This window comes from Mchenga conophoros, linkage group LG1 (genome assembly GCF_057382185.1).
Source record: "Mchenga conophoros isolate Kocher_MC1m ecotype Shallow Benthic linkage group LG1, M_conophoros_male_GT1.1, whole genome shotgun sequence".
In the NCBI taxonomy this organism is placed as follows: Eukaryota; Metazoa; Chordata; class Actinopteri; order Cichliformes; family Cichlidae; genus Mchenga; species Mchenga conophoros.
In genome coordinates this window covers 5,036,853-5,056,215 of record NC_140526.1, presented here as the reverse complement: position 1 = coordinate 5,056,215, position 19,363 = coordinate 5,036,853, and the positions used below count along the sequence as shown (strand labels likewise).

The following is a 19,363-nucleotide window of genomic DNA, read 5'->3' as shown; positions in this document are numbered from 1 at the left end:
AACCCACTAACTGGTTGGGCCACCTTTAGCAGTAAAAACTGTAAACAAGTATTTGCAATAACTGGTAATGAGTCTTTTACAGTGCTGTTGAGGAATTATGGCCCACTGATTTTTGCAGAATTGTTGTGATTCAGCCACAGTGGTAACTTAACCTCCATGAGGTCTCTGGATGTTAAAATCAAACTAGTTACCAGTCATCAGTTACACCAGCCAAGTGACACAGACGCACAGATGTATAGAGAAGTACAGTTTGACTTGGAGTTAGGAATGGGGATTGAGAACTGGTTCTTGTAGAGAACTGGTTCCCAGAAGCTCAGTTCCTTGGAGTCAATAGCCTGCTTTCCTATCGATTCCACTTGCACTTGCACAACAATCATCTGATTTCAGCTGAGTTTGTGTGCTGGAGGAGGAAAATGCTGGCTCAGTTTGCAGCGTGAATATTGACAATACTTTTACTTTTATTGTACAAAAACGAGAGTGTAATGGTGAAGTGAAGACTACATCCAGGACAGAAACAACTGCATTATACTGATAACTGAACTTCTTTCTTTGCGAGCACGTGCATAGCCAGAGTGCTAACTCTAAGCTAGCCAAAAACACAGAGTTATGTTAAAGCTGAGTAGATGCCGATCCCAGCTCAGCAGTCAGACTCTGAACTTCTAACAGCTAACAAAAACAATGATGAGCAGTCAGGCTGCAACCTCCATTTCTACCTGTTCATATTTCAACACAGAATCACTGTGTGCTGTCAAATTTGTGTTTATACCTAAATAATAAGAGAAAGATCATATCTGACTTCATTAAGATGGGATTTGTGTTGGTGTGTGGGACTGTAGCCTGTAGGTTTATATTATTAACTGATAATTATGAGACAGTGTGTTTCAGATCAGAGTTACAAACCAAATAATTCCGTAAGATAAGATAATATAATATAAACCTTATCCCATAAGTGGCAAATTTTCTTGATAACGTACTGCATTACTTTTTAGAAAGGTTTTCTGTGTTACATGTGTAATACATTACTTATTTCTTTTGAGCAATGACCCCAACACTGATCACAACAGATGATAAATACCTCCAACTTTTACAAACATTTGACCACTCAGCATGTAATTAATTTGCACAAATGTGTCTTTGATATGTTGCTTAGAGATGGTGGTGACTCTCAAATCAGAGTCAATGAGAACCCAATGAGACTTGGTATCAAATTGATAGCAATAATGGAATTGCTAAAATGATCTCAATTACCATCCCTACTTGAAAAGCTTTTTTAAAAGTCAGGCTTTTTCATTTACCACTTGCAAAATCAGTATTCACATGGCAGTCTTTTAAAGGTTTGTCTTTATAGTTGCAGCTGGAAATAGTATCTTTACATGTAAAATAGTTTAAAACATCAGCAAGCAATATAATGACTGCAATCATAAATAAACATTTCAGTGAAATGTTGTAAATCAGGTATGTCAACTCAAATTTACTCACACAAAGATGCCACACTGGAAAAAATGGCCCTCCAAAAACAAGAAAAAAAAACTTAATACAAAAATAGAATGAAGCTGCACAATTTCCAGTTTTTATTGTTTATATTGACATGATAGCCTCTGGTAAACTCAGATACAGATACATGCTTAGATAAGCAAAATAGTACTGAAAGTATTCACAAATGCATTTTATATATGTAAGAAGACACACCTGAAGATATATTTAAAAATCTCACATAAAATATGATATGCAGTAATTATCTAGATAACAATACCAGAATATCAGAATTACAAATGTCAGAGCTCTACACAACTAAAACTAAGATCAGATCCTTATGCATTGTATAAAAGTAGAATAGATGACTTGACAGACAATGAACCAGGGCCAATCAGGACAGAAAGATCAGGTCAGATCAGGATTTTCTGCAGAAATTATTCTCTCAGTTTCACCATTTCACAATTTTCACAGAATTGCCCTTCATAGAAGAAAAGAAACTTGAATAAACATCTTATCTAAACATAATATCTTGGAAAGATAAATCCCTCATCCCATTTCATTACACATGGTACATGGTTATACATGCAGACAATCTAAAGCCAAAATTATAATGTGAAATTAGGCAGTTCCCTGACTTTTATGCTGATAATATTCAGCTCTACTGCTCAGAAGAGCAGTAGAGCTGAACAGTTTGGAAGTCCATAAACTGTCCTTTTAAAAACTGACTTTAAAGCTTTGAATCATGACGCTCCTGCCTATATTTCTGATCTCTTAGAACCTCCCACTCCTTCTCGCAGCCTGAGATCATCTAATCAAAGGCTGTTGGTAGTTCCCCAAACACGTTTTAAAACCAGAGTTGATAGATCTTTTAGAGTGGTGGCCCCCAGGTTGTGGAATTCTCTCCCTCCGGAATTTTATTTATTCTTTTAAACATCATCTTAAGACTCACTTATTTAGATTAGCTTTTAATTAGATTTGTACTGTATGTTTGATTGTACTGTTTTATGTTTATGTGTTTTATATTATTGTGAAGCACTTTGTGGTTTTTATCCTGTGAAGATTGCTATATAAATCAATAAAGTAAAGTAAAGTAAAGTAAATTCCATGAACACACTTCTCGAACTCTTGTTATTTGCTGTTGATCATCTTACTGGAGGAAGTTGCTTCAGCTGATTTTTTAAGCCTTCTTAATGAACATACAAACCACAGGAAGATGAAAAAACCTGCAAGGCAAACAGAAGAGAGAGCAAGAGAGAGTTAAATAGAGGAGGTTTGGACAGTGAGCCAGACATACAAATCATGCAATAAACCTGATATTTCAACAGTGTCAGATTGCTGTTTATCCATAGATGGTAAAAAACAAAAACAAACAAACAAAACACACCCCAACAGAAACAGTTGTATTGAAATCTGCTAAAAATAGAACCATCTATTTGATAGTACAGTGGCTTGGAAAAGTATTCGCCCCCCTTGAACTTTTCCACATTTTGTCACATTACAGCCACAAACATGAATCAATTTTATTGGAATTCCACGTGAAAGACCAAGTTTTTTCATTTATCTTTAGGCATGAAAATGATTTTTGTACTTCTATGTGCATTTTTAACTTCATTTTTTTAAACATGTAATTTTTTCCTTTTTCTTTTTTTAACATGGCAGGGTATGGAGTGACGTGACACATCAGTGTCCAGTGTAGTGGTTAATGTGCACGTAAACCATCAGCAATGACACAAATACAAGAAAACAGCCTTCGAATAGCTGTCCACTGTAGTCACTAGTATGCATGAAAGGGTTAAATATGCATTTTCTGGTCATTTCAACTTTTATTTCAACCATCTATTTTCACAGCCACATATCTAATTTAGATTCACTGGGGGACTGGATTTTATCTGAGCTTTGACAGGTAGGGTATGCCCCGAACTGCTTGCCAGTCCATCACAGGACTAATATAAAAGTCTTTTTTATAATGTCATACAGTATTCTTGCAAAAGACCCATCATACCCAACTGATGTGACCACAACGGAATCCTAACCCATATTTTGGGAGTCACTAGTGGTTATTTCATATTAAAACCACCAAATCTGAAAAAAGTTCAGATCTGATCCTGTAGAATCGGCTGATTTAAATGAAGTCATGCATAAATACGTTTGGCCTTTTAAAAACTGCGATGAAATTAAGTTTACATTCATTTCACTTGTTAAAATCCACAATTATTTTCTGTTATTTTGGTTAGATTTAGTAGTAATTTTTGATTGAACACACACAAACACACACACAGAAGAACTAAATGAATGAAACACAATATACAGACCTTGCAATGAGTTCAGGAGACAGAAAAGGTAGAGGGAAATGTTGGTCAGGTTACTGAACGAGAAGAAGACCAGGCCCCAGGTAATGCCGAGCAGAGCGCAGACACCCAGCAGGGGAAAAATTGCTTGCTTGGCGTTTTTGTGGCGAAGCTGTCCAAAAACAAAATGACACAAGACACAGCAGATTAGAGACAAAATCTGAAACTAACAGAGGCCTTCACATGTGTTTTAAAGGTAATGACAGGAATTCTTCAGTATTTTTTTTTTTGTTGTTATTTATTTTTTATAGACACTGTAATGGAAATTAGGTTTTAGGTACTGAAATATTACTGGAATGTAAACAGTTTATTTAAAAATCCACATTGAACCATTTCTCATGCAAAGAAATGAAAATTATCTCGAAAAACCAGCAGTCCTTGTTGTTAAGACCAGTTCATTGTTGGCGGGCTTATCAAAGGATACAATTTTGTGGAAGGATTTGGAAATTACTATAAATATCAAAGGTTGAAGTTTATTTAAAAAAGGATTACAAGAATAACTCATACCTCTTTGTTATACCCAACATTCAAAACACGTTTGACTGTCACCATAAACATGATCATGTTAAAGAGGAACACCATGGTGAACAGTCCAGTAGTAGTGACCGCCTTCACTGTTTCATTAGATATATAGCATCTACAAAGAAAGAAAACAGACAGTGATTTCATCTCACACAGTTATATGTTTATATATATATAGTGCTTTCAGTTCGGTATGCATATGTATTGAACAATACAAAATTTTTAATTTTTTTTATCAACGTTTCTTCTGACGATGCTGTCTGTGTTGAGAGCTCAGTGGATCTGCGTTCGACTACTCCGCCTAGGCTGCACTGTCGAGCGCAGATCCACTGAGCGCAGGGCAAGCTAGCAAGACAGAAGCTAAGCTCGTTGTAACATGGCAAATTTAATCTCCCCCACCCTCATTCAGATCTGGCGTTTGGAACTATTTTGGTCTTCATGTGACGTATGACCCTGAAGGTAAGCGCGTCATGGACAAAAGTAAAACAGTATGTCGGATGTGCCACGCAATGCTCAATTACATGGGTGGGAACTACTGCGTTAGTGCAGTTTGCTCGTTAACGTGTTGATGCCGTCTAGCCCCACGCACGGGGCGATCCGCGGTAGCTCGTTAACGGAGATTTGCTGTGTTGTGGCGTTAATGTCATTTCAACGAGATTAACCTGAAAGCACTAGTGGGAACACAACGAATATGACTGCACATTTATGCCGACATCATCCTAGTGCAAAGACAAGTGGAAGCAGACAAAAACAACAAGCACGCATGCTACAAATTTTACCCGAGCCATTTAGACAGTCGTTAGCACATGATTCTCCTTATGGGGACCTGATATGTTTAATATGCTGCTGAGAATATAGCTCAGAAGAAGCGTATAGTATAGCTTTTATTTTGGAAAGAGCCATTTCTCTGTAACAAACTCTCTTTTCCAAAGATGAGTGATTTCTCGATCAGATAGATTTATTATTTTATCCCTTTGTTGTTCCAGCAACATTAAATTTAAAAACTGTACTTTTGACTTAAAATATATATTTATAATTTTAATAAATGACAAATTAAAAAAGCATGAACATTTTTTTTATCGAAAAAACATCAAACCGAACCGTGAATTTTGTGTATCGTTGCACCCCTAATATATATATATATATATATATATATATATATATATATAGAGAGAGAGAGAGAGAGATGAATGACTCTGTGTAATAAATATTTTCCTCACATTTTCATGTCATCATAGTTTGATCTGTCTAGAGGGACATGGCCATAAAAGCCTCTGTCTGTGATAACCACCACTGACACAATGACTGCAGGAACACCTGAAACACAAAAAATGATTAGTCACGCACAAGATTGCTGACTGCTTCCTGTTTGAAGGATTCCACTTACCCCATCCCACCACACTGAGTTTGAGAATGTATCTGCTGACAGAAATGTTAAAGATTTTGACTAAGAGAAGGTAGAGGTGGAACCCCTCCAAGGCCATCCAGGTGAAAGTGGCCAACAGGGAGTAGTGAAGGGCAAGAGCCATGTAGAAACAGAGCCAAGTGGAGGGGTGTGCTGCCACTGCCTGACTCGGCAGGAAGTGCAGGTTGAGGAGGATCAGGGCGATGACGAGATTGATGTGGATGTTCATAGAAACATCTTTTCTGAGCGTCCTGTTGGATAGAGAAGAAGGGATCTATTGTAAATGACAACTTTCTTTGTCATATTTGATTGAAAAATATGTTGATGGGGAAAAAAACAAAAACAAAAAACCACAAATTACCTGTTTGTGATGAAGAGTAAAACGGTGATGATCAGAGTAAAGAGAGACACGCTACAGCCAATCACAGAAATGTATGCTAATATCTCAATTTCTTTTTTTGAGACGTGCACAGAAGGAGACGTCTGTGGAGCAAATACACTTTCACATTATTTGTTCACATTATTAGTGGCACAAAATTGAGGTTTTTAGATGTTTTAAGTTTAGTGATTCTATATTTACTAGGTGGACAAATCCTAAAAATGGGGCGGTTATTTATTTAAGATAGTTTTTTTTAAATTTATTCATTTTACAAAATGTTTAAGTTTAGCCTTTTTAACTTTAATAACAATATTTCAGACCTAACTGCTTTTGTTACAATTGGCAAGTTAACTGGCATATTAAATCACCTCTGCTGTTTTTAACAGAAAGCTAATTAAATGTTACTGTATCCGTTATAATAAACTCACAACTTTTATTCCAGTAGCTGGTGTGTAGGGGTCATTAGCTTGTTGCCTGACCCAAGCTTTAGCTGTCAGACAGAGTGCCTCACATTTGACACTGTAATGCATAGGTACACCGTGAATGCAGTCAGCTCAATGACTGCAAGGTACCACATCATTCCACGCTTGAGTATGAGCTGCGTGGACCTTTTCCATGTTTGGTATTCTTGTACGTTGCCTCCATTTTGTTCTTGCCTGTCTGAAGGACACTGGACCTCATTTACTAATATTTGCATATAAATGTTCTTACCCTGGCTAAGGCTGCCACAAACGATTATTTTGATAGTCGACTAGTCACCGATTATTTTTGCGATTAGTCGACTAATCAGATCATGCATCCATTGGACGTAAAACCTACAGCTTATTGCACCAGCAGCATCTGCTCTTATATAACTATCATTAGCTTACAGCTTTAAGCTTTTAAGGTATGTGCTAACTAAAAAAGACAAGATGTTAGTTTATTACATTTTAATGAAATTTGCAGATTGTTTCGGTGGAGTTTAATAAACTCAGCCGTCTGCTCCTTGCTATCTAAAATATAACAGGACACCGGAGTATATTCTTGAGCATCTCACACTTCTGATGATCAGCTGTCTGCTTGACGTTTATTCAGTTGTGTAAAAACTGTAACTTTAATCTCAGCCAAACCGATTTACTCAGGAACAAATAAAATACAAAAAAAAGCAAAACAATAACATTTTTAAGTTATCTAAGTGACTCATATATGTTTAACCTGAGTAGCGAAAGACAGCGGTGGGTTTGAAAACTGTTTGCTGGGAGGCCAGTGTTCTCACCGGCGCTAGTGAGCCTTGCCCCCGGCTAGCTATCGAGCTAGTGGGTAACAGACGTCTCCGAAAACGTCGGAGTGTTTTTGAAAATATGTGGTGTCTTGATAAACTGAGCAGATATTTAAAGTTTACACAGCTACATTCTCGCCTGAATATATGTTAAACGTTTATTTTGTGACCCAGAAAGAATAATACCAGTAATATTCAAACTAACTAGCTGCTGCCATTGTTGGAAACTGAGCTGGGCTGCGCTATGAATTCTGGGACATAGCTTCTTCTTCTTCGGGGTTAATGGCAGCTGGCATCCTTGTACATGCAGTGCTGCCATCTTCTGTTTCGGTCCGTTATTACACGCTTAAATCCTACTACTTATTCCTGCGTCTTTTGTGATCTTACAAAGCTTCAAACGACGCGTCGACTATTAAATTAGTCGGCGACGATTTTGATAGTCGACGTAATCGTAACTAGTCGACTAATCGTGGCAGCCCTAACCCTGGCAAACCTTCATAGCAAGCAATACTTGTTTAGTGTTTTCCTAAACTTTTGGATTTAACAAGCCTAACTGAGGCATGACAAAACTGTGATGTAATTCTTTTTAAAACTCTCCTTCTTATTTATTTATTTAAAAGATTTCTTAAATTACTGGCATAATTTTATGCCTTTTTTTGTTCATTATACTTTGTATATTAAAAAAGAATAAATCTACCATGAGCACGCCGAAGTATGTGAAATGGTCACAGGAACAGGTGACATTACTTTGACCATCAGTCCACCGAGTGCGACAGCCATCCGTACTGAAATCTGGTAAGTGAAACAAAAACAACTATTATCCATGAGATGCTGTCACCTCTTAATTATATCAGTTCACTCAGAAATCTGTAATGTTGAGTGAAACTAGAAACCCAGATGACTACAAATTTAAAAAAGACATAGTTATGGTACATATTACTTTTTATGAGAGACATCATGCTTGGTTACTCACTGTTTGTTGAAAAATTAAAGAACTGACAGGAGGGTTCCTGGGTTTTCTATGGCAAAAATAAACAGACATATAACAAAATAACTATTTTATATCTGTTTAGTGTTATGCATCTATATTTTTTTACTAACTTTTAGTAATAATAATAATTTACACAGACTTCCATAATATTCAGGATTATATATCAATATGCAAGAGTGGAACAAGTGATGAAATGAAATTATAATTACATTTATATCCTTAAAGTTTATGGTGATGTTGACAGGATCCTTAAGACCTGATATTCGCTTGCCCTGCACACTCAGGATAACCAGTCTTCGCTCATATACATCATATAACACTCCCGCATCAGTCTAGAATGCAACACATACACCAGTTCATTTAAAAGTTTGTTCATAATGATTTTACGTAAGATTTTTATAAAATTCTAACTGCAAAAGGGGAAAGCAACTCAGAGATAATGTCGCACTGTTTTGAATCTGTCATTTACATCTTAGTAAAAACAAGAGGTTTGTCTTTTCCCATGTACTACTACTCTACCCCCTAAATTCAAATGTTTCTAAATTTGTATTGCTTTACATTTTGATTTACATAATACCAAAAGATCAACTTCTTGTGCATCACTGTGTTTGAGTAACTCTTCCTCTTTTTTCAAAACATAATTCAGCCTGCATGATGTGTAACACAACCCTTAACCCATTTACTTTTTTTCCTTTGTAATAATAATAAAGCAAATTATGTACAAAAATACTGAAAGGAATTCTGAATGAGTGTGAACTTGGCTAAAACTTGGCCAATGATATACAATCAATCACAAAAAAAATCTATGTGAATTTGCAGTTGGAGTTACGTGCAGAAATAAACTATAAACACTACAACAGTAAAAGATAAATCAGGTTTAAAAATGGTACCTGCTCACAAATCAAATAACAAGATAGCTCCCCAATACCCAGTCGAATCAAGTATCCATGGGATTCATTGGAACAAGCTTGATTTAGAACTCAAAACATATTTCATATTGACTGTGAGAAAATTGTGGAGAATTTTATACACAACAGAAGAAACAAAGTATTTTACAGAAGCCCATATGCTGCCCTACCCCATTTGTTTCAGGCAACTTAAACAAGGAGAACACAATCTTGTCCTGTTGTCCAATATCCAGAGTGCTTGGTAGCTGAACATGCACTTTGCTCTTGGGGACCTGACTCAATCCTGCCTATATCATTCCCAGAAACAGAGGGAGAAATATTGCATTTGAATACATGAAATAGTATGATAGAACTGTCACAGCTACTGCACAGTTGATGGTATTTAAAAGGCTTTTTGAAGTATTAATAGCAAGGAAATTTAGAAATGGAAATTTGTTCAGTGATGTAATAATTGATAAGAAAATAATATGACCTGCAAATTGTGCTCAAGGCAATGTCAATCAAAGCAGTAATCAGTAAAAGTCATCATCTGAGATCAAAGTGTGTGTACACATTGTTTAAATATCGTCTAACAGTTGTTCAGATATTTCAGCCCAAGCCAAAGAAATGATTGGACGTGGTTAGTATTGCTCCCAAAAAGTGAAAACAGCAGTGTCAATCCTTTCTGTCTTTTGGGTTTTTACCTCATTGTCACTGGCATAAATTTCAAGGCCTGTAAAGGAACCAGTGGGTTTGAAGAGGAGAGCCACAAAATTGCCTGAAGATATATTTATGACTCCTTTTACTGGAGTTTCTTCTAGAATTTTTTCTAGGCTCATCAAGGCTCTGGTGGAAAAGGACAAGAATAGTTCATCACAAGTATTATATTAGTTTACACCCTGTCATCGATTCAATAACACAAAAATATTCTTAATATTACCAAATTCTTCATTTTTAATGTAAAGTGTTTTACAAATTGCACTCACCCACCACACAAATGTTCAAACACCAAATTCTGACAAACTGAAAAAAAAAATCATGTATTTAGGGTAAATAAAATGCTTACTCAGCAGGGTTTGTTTGGGTTGAACCATCCAGGATGTTTGTTGTATACCTCATACAGCAGCTGGCTGTAAAGTAATTAAAGGAAACAATTTAAATAAATTTTTCATGGGGGTATTACGTTTCAGCTCAAAATAGACATTATTCATTGTATCATGAACTTTTAGCCATAGACTACTTTGTGCAAAAGAAGTAAATGGACTGGTTCTGGTTCTGGTTCTTCTCACCTACCTAATGGAATAGTCCAGGGGTGAGTGGACTATTTAAGCGGGTGAACGCAGGTGTTCAGGAAGGAAGGACCAGGTCAGTGTAGCTGTATGGAGTTTGACCTTAATTTCCGTTGATTTAAGTTTAGTTATGTTTATTTGAACTGAGTTAATTATGGAGTTGAGTTTTTTTTTAAATTTATTTTTGTAAATATGGTTTGGTCACAAAATGGTGAATAAATCACTCGCTACACTGGACAGCATCTGTCTCCTGCACTTCTTTGGCCGCTTAAGTCAAGTTCTACCACATTTGGTGGCAGCAGCAGTGGGTTTCCAGGCCAATTAATGAGTGGAGAAGATGTCTACCCAAGCAAAGAGAGGGCTTGTTCCAGAATGTGAAGCAGGTGATTTACAAGATGGCAGCGACCAACAAGGGGCAGTAAGTGGCTATATTGATGGACAAGAGAATGTGGCTGAATTGTCCAAACGTTTGCGAACTCTGATGCAACAGCAGGCTGAACTCGATGCTAAACTGGAGCAAGAGCACAAGCACCAGGAGGATAGATGCAGGCAAATCCGGCATCAGTTTGCCCAGGTTCAACAGCAGGTGCAGCAGGGCAACCAATAGCGTCAGTTGCTTGAAGTTCAAGCATCTACATCTGCGTCTTCAAGAGGACCTACTCCAGAACCATCTTCCAGCACACAAGAATCAAATAAGTTTGACTTGGAGCCAGTACATCAACCCAGTGAAGCACAGCTTTCAACACTGATGAGACATTCAGACTGGAAGGTGCCAAAAATTCAACCTGACAGTGAAGGTAAGGACATTGAACATTATTTGATCACATTTGAAAGAATTACTAATTGCCACGAGATCAGTGGGCTCTTCACCTAGCACCACTGCTAACTGGGAAAGCTTGTTCCGCCTATGTAGCTATGGATATTGATGACACTATGGACTATGCAAAAGTAAAGTGTGCTGTCTTGCAGAAGTATGAAATAAGTTTTGACACCTATCGAATGAGGTTTTGTTCTAGTACTTTTGGAGAAGAGGGAACCCCAAAGACGAACGATCAAATTGGATATTCCATTGTTATGGAACAGTTTCTCAAGGTTCTGAATCCTGATATGCAGATGTGGTTTAAGGAACATATCCTAAAGACTTCCAAGCACGCAGCAGAACTGGCTGAAGCTTTCTTAGCAGCTTGTCGACCATCAAAAGACTTCATTCAAGCTAGGTTTTTTTTTCCAACATGCCATCGAACGAGTTAGGTGGTGGAACTGACTTAAACGCTAAGCACACATGACAGAACTGGTATAACTCAGATCCTGCCAGATCTGAGACAAAAAATAAAACCAATAAAACATGTCATTTGTGTGGTCAAATAGGTCATCTTAAAGCTCAGTGTACAAAGATGTCTGTTAGTAAAAATTACATTTGTTCTGCTAGACAAACTGAAGTCAGTGAGAATCACAAAAATGAATTTGAATGTCAGCAACATGAGCCATCAATTGGGGTACTTGTTTTTTTTTTTTTTGTTTGTTTGTTTGTTTGTTTTTTTGCCTGTCCCATTTGGTTATTTTGCCATCAGAATTGTTGTCTAAGGCAAAGAAAGATGCCCAATGAATTTACTTTACCAAATGGACCACCCCAGCCTTGCCGTATTGGTCTATTTGATTCACCTTTGCTTTTATTGTTTATTTTAATTTCATTTGCTGAACACGGGACAGACTTGACTGGGGAAAAGAAAAGGGAGAAAGAAAGAGGGAAAGAAAAAGAGCGGGGAAGAGGGACGGTGATAAAGGGCAAAAACCAACAAAACAAACAGACAAAAAAATATATATATCAATGACCTGGATCACCTGTTGAGAAAGAAAAAAGAGAAAACAAGCAAAGAAAAAGAGAGCAATATAATAAACAGCGGAGCTCATGGGCAGTGACGTGCCCGTGAGCTCCGCTGGCAGCCAGCTGTGCCAGAGTGACCGAACCTCAGGCCGAGAGAGCCCCAGGCTCCAGGCCCCGACAAGCAGCCACCAGGAGTTAGCCGATGGGTACCTGGATGCCCATCCATCCACCCTTGTCTGAGGGCGTCTGCCACTGGCAGCGAAAGTGGTGGGGGGAGATAGGCCTCCACAGTGAATGTGTGCTGTATTCATGGTGATAAGGTATCGTACCCAATTGCTGAGGTTGCAATTGAAGTTGAAGGCCAGTGTTACACTCTTTCAGTGGGAGTGCTGCAAACTCTGCCTTATCAAGTGGTGTTGGGCCGTGATCTTCCAATATTTACAGAGCTAATAACCAAGCATTCATGTCAGGCTGAAGCAGTTGAAAGTTTGTTAGCGGTCACAAGGTCAAAAGCAAAGGAGCAACAGGTTAATGCTTTGGGTTTGGATGAATTGCCTTTTGCAAATGAGGATGCGCCATTGGACGAGTCTAGCACTCATTCTAAACCAAAAAAGAGCACGTGACAGAGAAGACATGAAAAGGTGAAGAGAACAAGAGTAGCTGAACACATTTTATATCCTTTGAAGTCCGAGGCTCTCCCTAGTGCTAGTGAGGTTGCTTGGCTACAGAAAGAGGATTTAACACTTGAACCATTGTTCTCTAAATGTGTTCCAGAGGCAACTAAAGTTGAGGGAAGGAAGGAAGTGTTTGTGGTTAAGGAAGATTTGGTTACCACAACCAGGGCTAACACAGAGAGAAAGACAACCCTTCACACTCACATTTTTACCTATGCCTAATTTAGACTCACCAATTAACCTAGGCCAATGCATATATTTGGACTGTGGATGAAAACCAGAGTAACTGGAAAGAACCCACCAAAGCATGGAAGAACAAGCAAATGCCACACAGAAAGGTCCCACAGTGAATTCAAAACCTGGGGTTTCTGCTGTGAAGCGACAATGCTAAGCATTGCACCACGCTGCCACCCTAATAAATAAAGAATATTTATGAAATTCATCTAAAACTTGTCCCTGTCTCTTCTCAGTTTACTTAAGATAAAGTTAAGAGAAATGCATTAAACCACTTACAGAATGTTTCATTACAAACTGAACTGCAATAATTGCCACAGGAAGCTCCTGATACACAGCTCCAGGAGAAGCTTCCATGAGATACAAAAGACAACAGCCACCAAAGCATGCAACATGTTATCCTGGGGAAATGGAGAGAATCAGTTTAGAACAACAACAACAACAACAACAACAACAACAAAACACCACTTATTCATTTATAGTTACATGTTTTTTATCAAGGTGAATAGGCCTTGTGATAAACTTCATCATCATCAGTCCAATGTGAAGAGCATCGGTTTATATAACTATTACCCCAATTTCAATTATAGCTGGGCCACTGTGTTAAATGTAAATGTAAACAAAATGCAGTGATTTGTATTATAAATATACATTTGATTATAAATATGAACCCATATTTTATTCACAATAGAACGCACACAAAACATCTAACAATTTTAAGCTCAACATTTTAAGAAAAAAAATAAGGTAATTTTGAGTTTGATGGCAGGAACCCTTCTCAAATAGTTGGGACAGGCTCGGGTGCAAGGTGCAAGATGCTAGAATGCCATAAAGTGGCAAGCATAGTATACAGGAACATTTGTGCCGAGCATGACCTGAAGGCCCCAGGGTCAAAATGGGACGAGCTTCCCTAGTGTGGTTGAAAATGACCAAGCTATGATCCACCGCACCGCAGCAATTTCCTAATGTTGTAAACCTGCTCAACATTTGGCAATAAAACCCTTTCTGATTCTGATTCTGATTCTATATATAAGATGTTATTGTTTATATTGAAAATTTGATGCAATTGCCTTCTAACATCAAACAGGCAAAGAATTGGCGTGTTAATTAAAAAAAGAAAACATTAGGAATAGTGAGGCAGGGTACTTTTGCATTTGTGTTTCAATAAGATTGCACAGTTTCCCCTTACTGCACATGTCAGTAAGAGAATTAGCAAAATATTTATCTGAATGTATCCTTATTTAAATGAAAAATGTTTTGGATGTGGAATACTCATCCAATGGAATGGAATATATGAAAATAACAATAGCAACAACTACAATAATCATAATGATAATGATTATTATATTCATAGAAAAATATGTTTAGAAAAAACATGCATGTAGAAACCCCCACAATCTTACTGCCATGTACCTTTGCAAAAATCATCAATAGGCAACTTTTAGTCCTGATATTCATATTTATTTTGTGTTCTTAAACTAGCATTAAACAGATTAAATACTTAATAAAGAAAGCATCTCTAACATAAAGAGAACAAAAATGAAGCATACCCTTGCATGATGCTAGATGCCCTTGTAGAATTCATTTCCCCTGAAAAGTTAATGGAACACGAATTATGTAACAATTGGAAAAAAAGAAAATGAGTAAACTGCTGTCTTTGACAATGTTTTCTGTAAATTTATAAAAAATGACGTGTAAATGACCTGAGACATTATAATGTCTGTTTTCAGCTACACAAAAACTTGCCTCCTATTAATGTCAGAAAGGTTTCCAAGAACACATAGTAAAGGTAAATTTCTTAGATTCCATATATACCGTATTTTATGTGACTTTGACCTTTGATTGTACTTCTGATTATTTAGATACTTTTTGCATTTAAGAAATGCTTTCTTTCAGTTCAATTCATTTTATTTGTACAGCACCAATGGCCCTTTTATATTGTAAAGTAGACAATTATACATATGATGCTTGACATAGAAACAGTTTATTTTAAAAATTAAATTTCAATATGGCACGGACATAAAATCAAATGATTTAGTTGTTGTTTTTGGACAGATGTTGAATGTAGTTCAACTTAAGACCTGTGTTTGTTCTCATTTGAATATTTATTATTGCTCATTGATAAGCCAAAAGCATTTCTTATCTAATTTCTCGATGAATCGATGAAATAATTGATAGATTACCATAATAATTAATCTGCAGCCCTACTCAGAATACTAAACATCAAGAGGGCTCATCCCCTGCACCACCATCCAGTGATAACGTTAGCTGAACAAACTTGTCCAACACTAAACGCACTTTGAATATGGAGAATCAAACAATCACACAAATACAAATAGGATTGCAACCTCCTTGAATTAACAACAACAAATGAAAATGAATCAGTGGCAGCCTGGTGGCTCTTTTTAATGTTTTCACATTCTCCAGCAGATTATAACTGGTGGATGCCCAGAACTTGAGGCTCTTGAACACTCATGACCACTTTTGATCACACTGCAATTGCACAGACCGCCTGATAGCCACCATTCTGCAAAGAGTGACAGTCTGACCTGGACTGATTGCAGTCCCTCTCAGAGAGATTGCTGGAAGTTTGCAAGTAACTTCTTTGTAATTTAGAGAGAATCTCCAGACAGATTTCAATCTGTATTCCTGCAGCCAGGTGTATTTGTATGGCATTTGTATTGTGGTTGTAATCCTTTAGAACAGGAAGGATGTTGAATGGACATCTAATAATTAAATGTCACATTGATATAAGTTACGTTAAATGAGAATTTCGGCTGTAGACGTAATTTTCAGTGAATTATCACAGCAAGCTTGACTTCATTCAGTTGCCGATTGATAGCAGGATATCTGAAGTAAGTGCTAAAAGTTTACTTTTTAAGGAATATGTGTAGTGCCATTGTCTTTCAGTATTGTGTCTTGTGGTGGTTGTGCCTAACAAACTTCCATTACATTATGTTAGATCTAGAACCTAGACACAGAAGAGACAAGTCAGAGGAAAATAAGGATACTAAAACTAAAAATTAGTCTAAGGAGATCATATTTGGGATGCAACAATGAGTTTTATGTTAAAAAACCGAGGATGCACTGTCCACTTCCTCACTAAAAAAGGCATCAATAAGTAAACCGCAGTTACACATAAACTAGTACTGGACACATAAAAACACATACGACGAAATACTCTAATTCAATACACTAAAGGACAATACACAAAGCTAAAAGAGCTCTCTAATATAAGGACAACAACATGATAGCCTACCCTTTTTGGATCTCATTGTAGAAATGATTTCACCTGAAAACAATCCAGAACACACCTGATGTGACAGCAGGAAAAATGCAAATGAGTAAACCTGCTCCGCTTGGAAAGATTCCTGCCAAGTTCATAAAATGACATGTAAACTATCTGAAACAAGAGGCGGAACTATCAACATATATCTATCTCTACTACTCTCTTCTCTTTTCAGGTTGGACAAACCATTTATGGCTTGTCCCTTGTCATTCGCCAGCTGTGTTTGAGCTGTTAGAGTTTTTTAAACACCAGACAACCTTCCTTATGCAACCCCAAAGAGAATCTGTGTTGCAAAACAGAAAAAAAAATATAGAAAGAAATACCAGTTGAAAAACATGGACACCTAACAGCTCCCCTAAACAAACCCAAAGCATCTCTATCGCCTGCTGCTCTCTGGCTGCCAGTGACGTGCAATACTGATTTCTATTCCGATCTGATAGCAAGTAAAATTCAGGATGGCATCGATGATACAGTATACTATAATGTATACCTTTTGTAATGAATAAAAGACATCAGACTTCTTGTTCTTATTAATTAGAAAGAATTATTATACAAGAAATAAAAAAACATGAAAAGTAAGTACCTAAATTTTCAAATGAAAAATGAGTGTGACTGATTGAAAATCATAAAACAACTGAGAAACATTTTATCAATACAGGTTATATTGATCTATCTTATGTATGAAATATTATGAGTTGTAGCTTACAGCTACTGCATATATTTTAATGATACCCAACCTACGTAATGCTCTTTAAATGCTCTACGCTACATCTTTACCTGACTAAATCTAGTCCAACTGAATCCATGTGATGGCAGGGACACACATATGACCCCCAAGGTAAACTAATACAGCTATGTACTGTAGCATGTATTTATTTACTAATTACTAATTTCATGACCATATTTGTGAATGTAAATTTGAACAAATGGGATTCTGTAATATTTATCATACGAGGAAGTCCCTGTTGTTTAAATGTCAACAGAACGTCAACACTTTCCAAATTCAGCTACACGCGTGCTTCCAGCTCCACGTTTTCTCCCGCTGCACCTGGAAGCACACGTGAGCTGTGACGCATTTATACAGCTGTATTTTACATATCACCGTGACAGGTTTGTCAAGTAGCTTCTGTCAATCATTCCGATGAACCCGATAATATGACTACTTTTCACTGTTTTTCCGTTAATGTTAAAGTATAAATGTACCCTAAATTATTAAAATGTGAATATTTTAAAATGAGAATCAATTCTAGAGAATAAATATCTGGTATCGGAGGAATCGATATTCCAGTATTTATCTGCACACCATTATCCCACAGACTGAAAGTTGATGTATCCTTTGACCTACAGACCCGAGCGAGGATATATTCATGTATATCCATGTGTTACGGGCCTCCTGAAACTACTCTTGTGTGAATGTGGTGTTCTCTCTGCCGCCTCCTCTCTTGCGCCACCCCTCTGTCTCTCTCTCACTCTTCTCTCTTCCCAGGACACAGCTGCTGTTCATTGGGCTTGTTTACCACCTGGGCCCAGTCAGCAATCACCTCTCTGAGGTCATAGAAGTTGGGGATGAACTGGATGAGGCAGGGTGGTATTCTCTGGTGTCTCCAGATTGTGTCAGAAGAGAGCCTATGGTGTGGAGTAGTGGGAGCAGTGGGGAGTAGTGGGGAGTAGTGGGGAGTGTAGCTGCTTCATGTGAGTAGTGTGAGCTTGTGGGCCTCAGCCGCAGTAAAGCTAGCTGCTGGTAGTGACATGATGGGCCTGTGGGCCCCTGGAAGTTCCTCCTCGTGATGTCGAGTTTTTTGTTTGGTTGTGTTATTTGTTGTTGCGACCTTCTTTCTTTTTCTAGTGTTATTGGAAGAACGGCCTTGCCGGCTCTTCTAGTTAAGATTATCTATAATAAAAACTATTTTATTTACTAAACACCTCTGTTTTCCTATCCTTCTGTTTTGGACCCATTTGTTACCAGTCCCCACACACACACCCCTAGAACACATGTAAATGCATTTTATCCAGCTCCTTCCAATTTAACAAAATGAACAAGACTACCTGAATAGCAGCAACCTCAACATGGTCTTTATCTTTAGACACATCCTCCTCTTCTGTGATCAAAGCCTCCATGGCTGTCAGCTGTTTACATCTGCTGCTCATTTTGTAAAACTCTATATGGTTTGCTCCTTTCCTGGTGAGTTTCCACTAAGTGTAGGTGGAGTTTGCCCACACAAGGGGAAAAGGGTCCCATCAAAAGTCAAAACAACCCTATTTTTGCAAGAGGTCAATAGGGAGTGTGTGTTTGTTTGTTTGTGGTGAAATATGTCTCACATTAGCTTTTGACACATCTGAACCCTTAAACCTGCACTTTTATTTAACTTTTAAAGTGGATCAATTTGACCTGCAACATAACAGCAGTGCTAAGGTCAGATTAATTAACTAAATCACCTAACAGTGCAATTCTCCTGTGTCACAAACCATGCATTTGCTGTTTGTGGAGGTGAAATCTCTTCACACATGATTCCACTTACAATATATACCGGATACAGTTATTCGGGGGTGGCTGTGGTTCAGGAAGTAAAATAGGTCACCTACTAATCTGAAGATTGATGGTTTGATCCCTGTCTCCTCCAGTCTGCATACCAAATATCCTTGGGAAAGATACTAATACCAAGTTGTCTGAGTGTCTTCTCTGTGTTCCGTTCCTTTGTTTCTCTGGTCTGTCATGCTTTCATGTTGTTTCTCTCTGGTATCAGAATCAAGCCCACGTGTCTGAGTCTCTCTCTGTGTGTTAGTTC

The 19,363-nt window shown here is 37.5% G+C and overlaps 1 protein-coding gene across 1 annotated transcript; it reads right to left on the bottom strand.

The window, feature by feature from the left end:
• Nucleotides 1–1,393: 1,393 nt before the first annotated feature.
• On the bottom strand, nucleotides 1,394–16,682 carry LOC146582782 (adhesion G protein-coupled receptor G2-like). The gene is made up of 15 exons (XM_085289431.1): nucleotides 16,548–16,682; nucleotides 14,839–14,878; nucleotides 13,568–13,689; nucleotides 10,333–10,396; nucleotides 9,971–10,112; nucleotides 9,458–9,574; nucleotides 8,589–8,711; nucleotides 8,362–8,407; nucleotides 8,086–8,180; nucleotides 6,113–6,234; nucleotides 5,734–6,002; nucleotides 5,567–5,663; nucleotides 4,332–4,461; nucleotides 3,789–3,936; nucleotides 1,394–2,699 (listed from the first exon to the last, which is right to left on the bottom strand). Exons 1-15 carry the CDS (start codon nucleotides 16,561–16,563, stop codon nucleotides 2,605–2,607), a joined length of 1,626 nt encoding a protein of 541 aa, XP_085145557.1. The 5' UTR covers nucleotides 16,564–16,682; the 3' UTR covers nucleotides 1,394–2,604.
• Nucleotides 16,683–19,363: the final 2,681 nt, after the last annotated feature.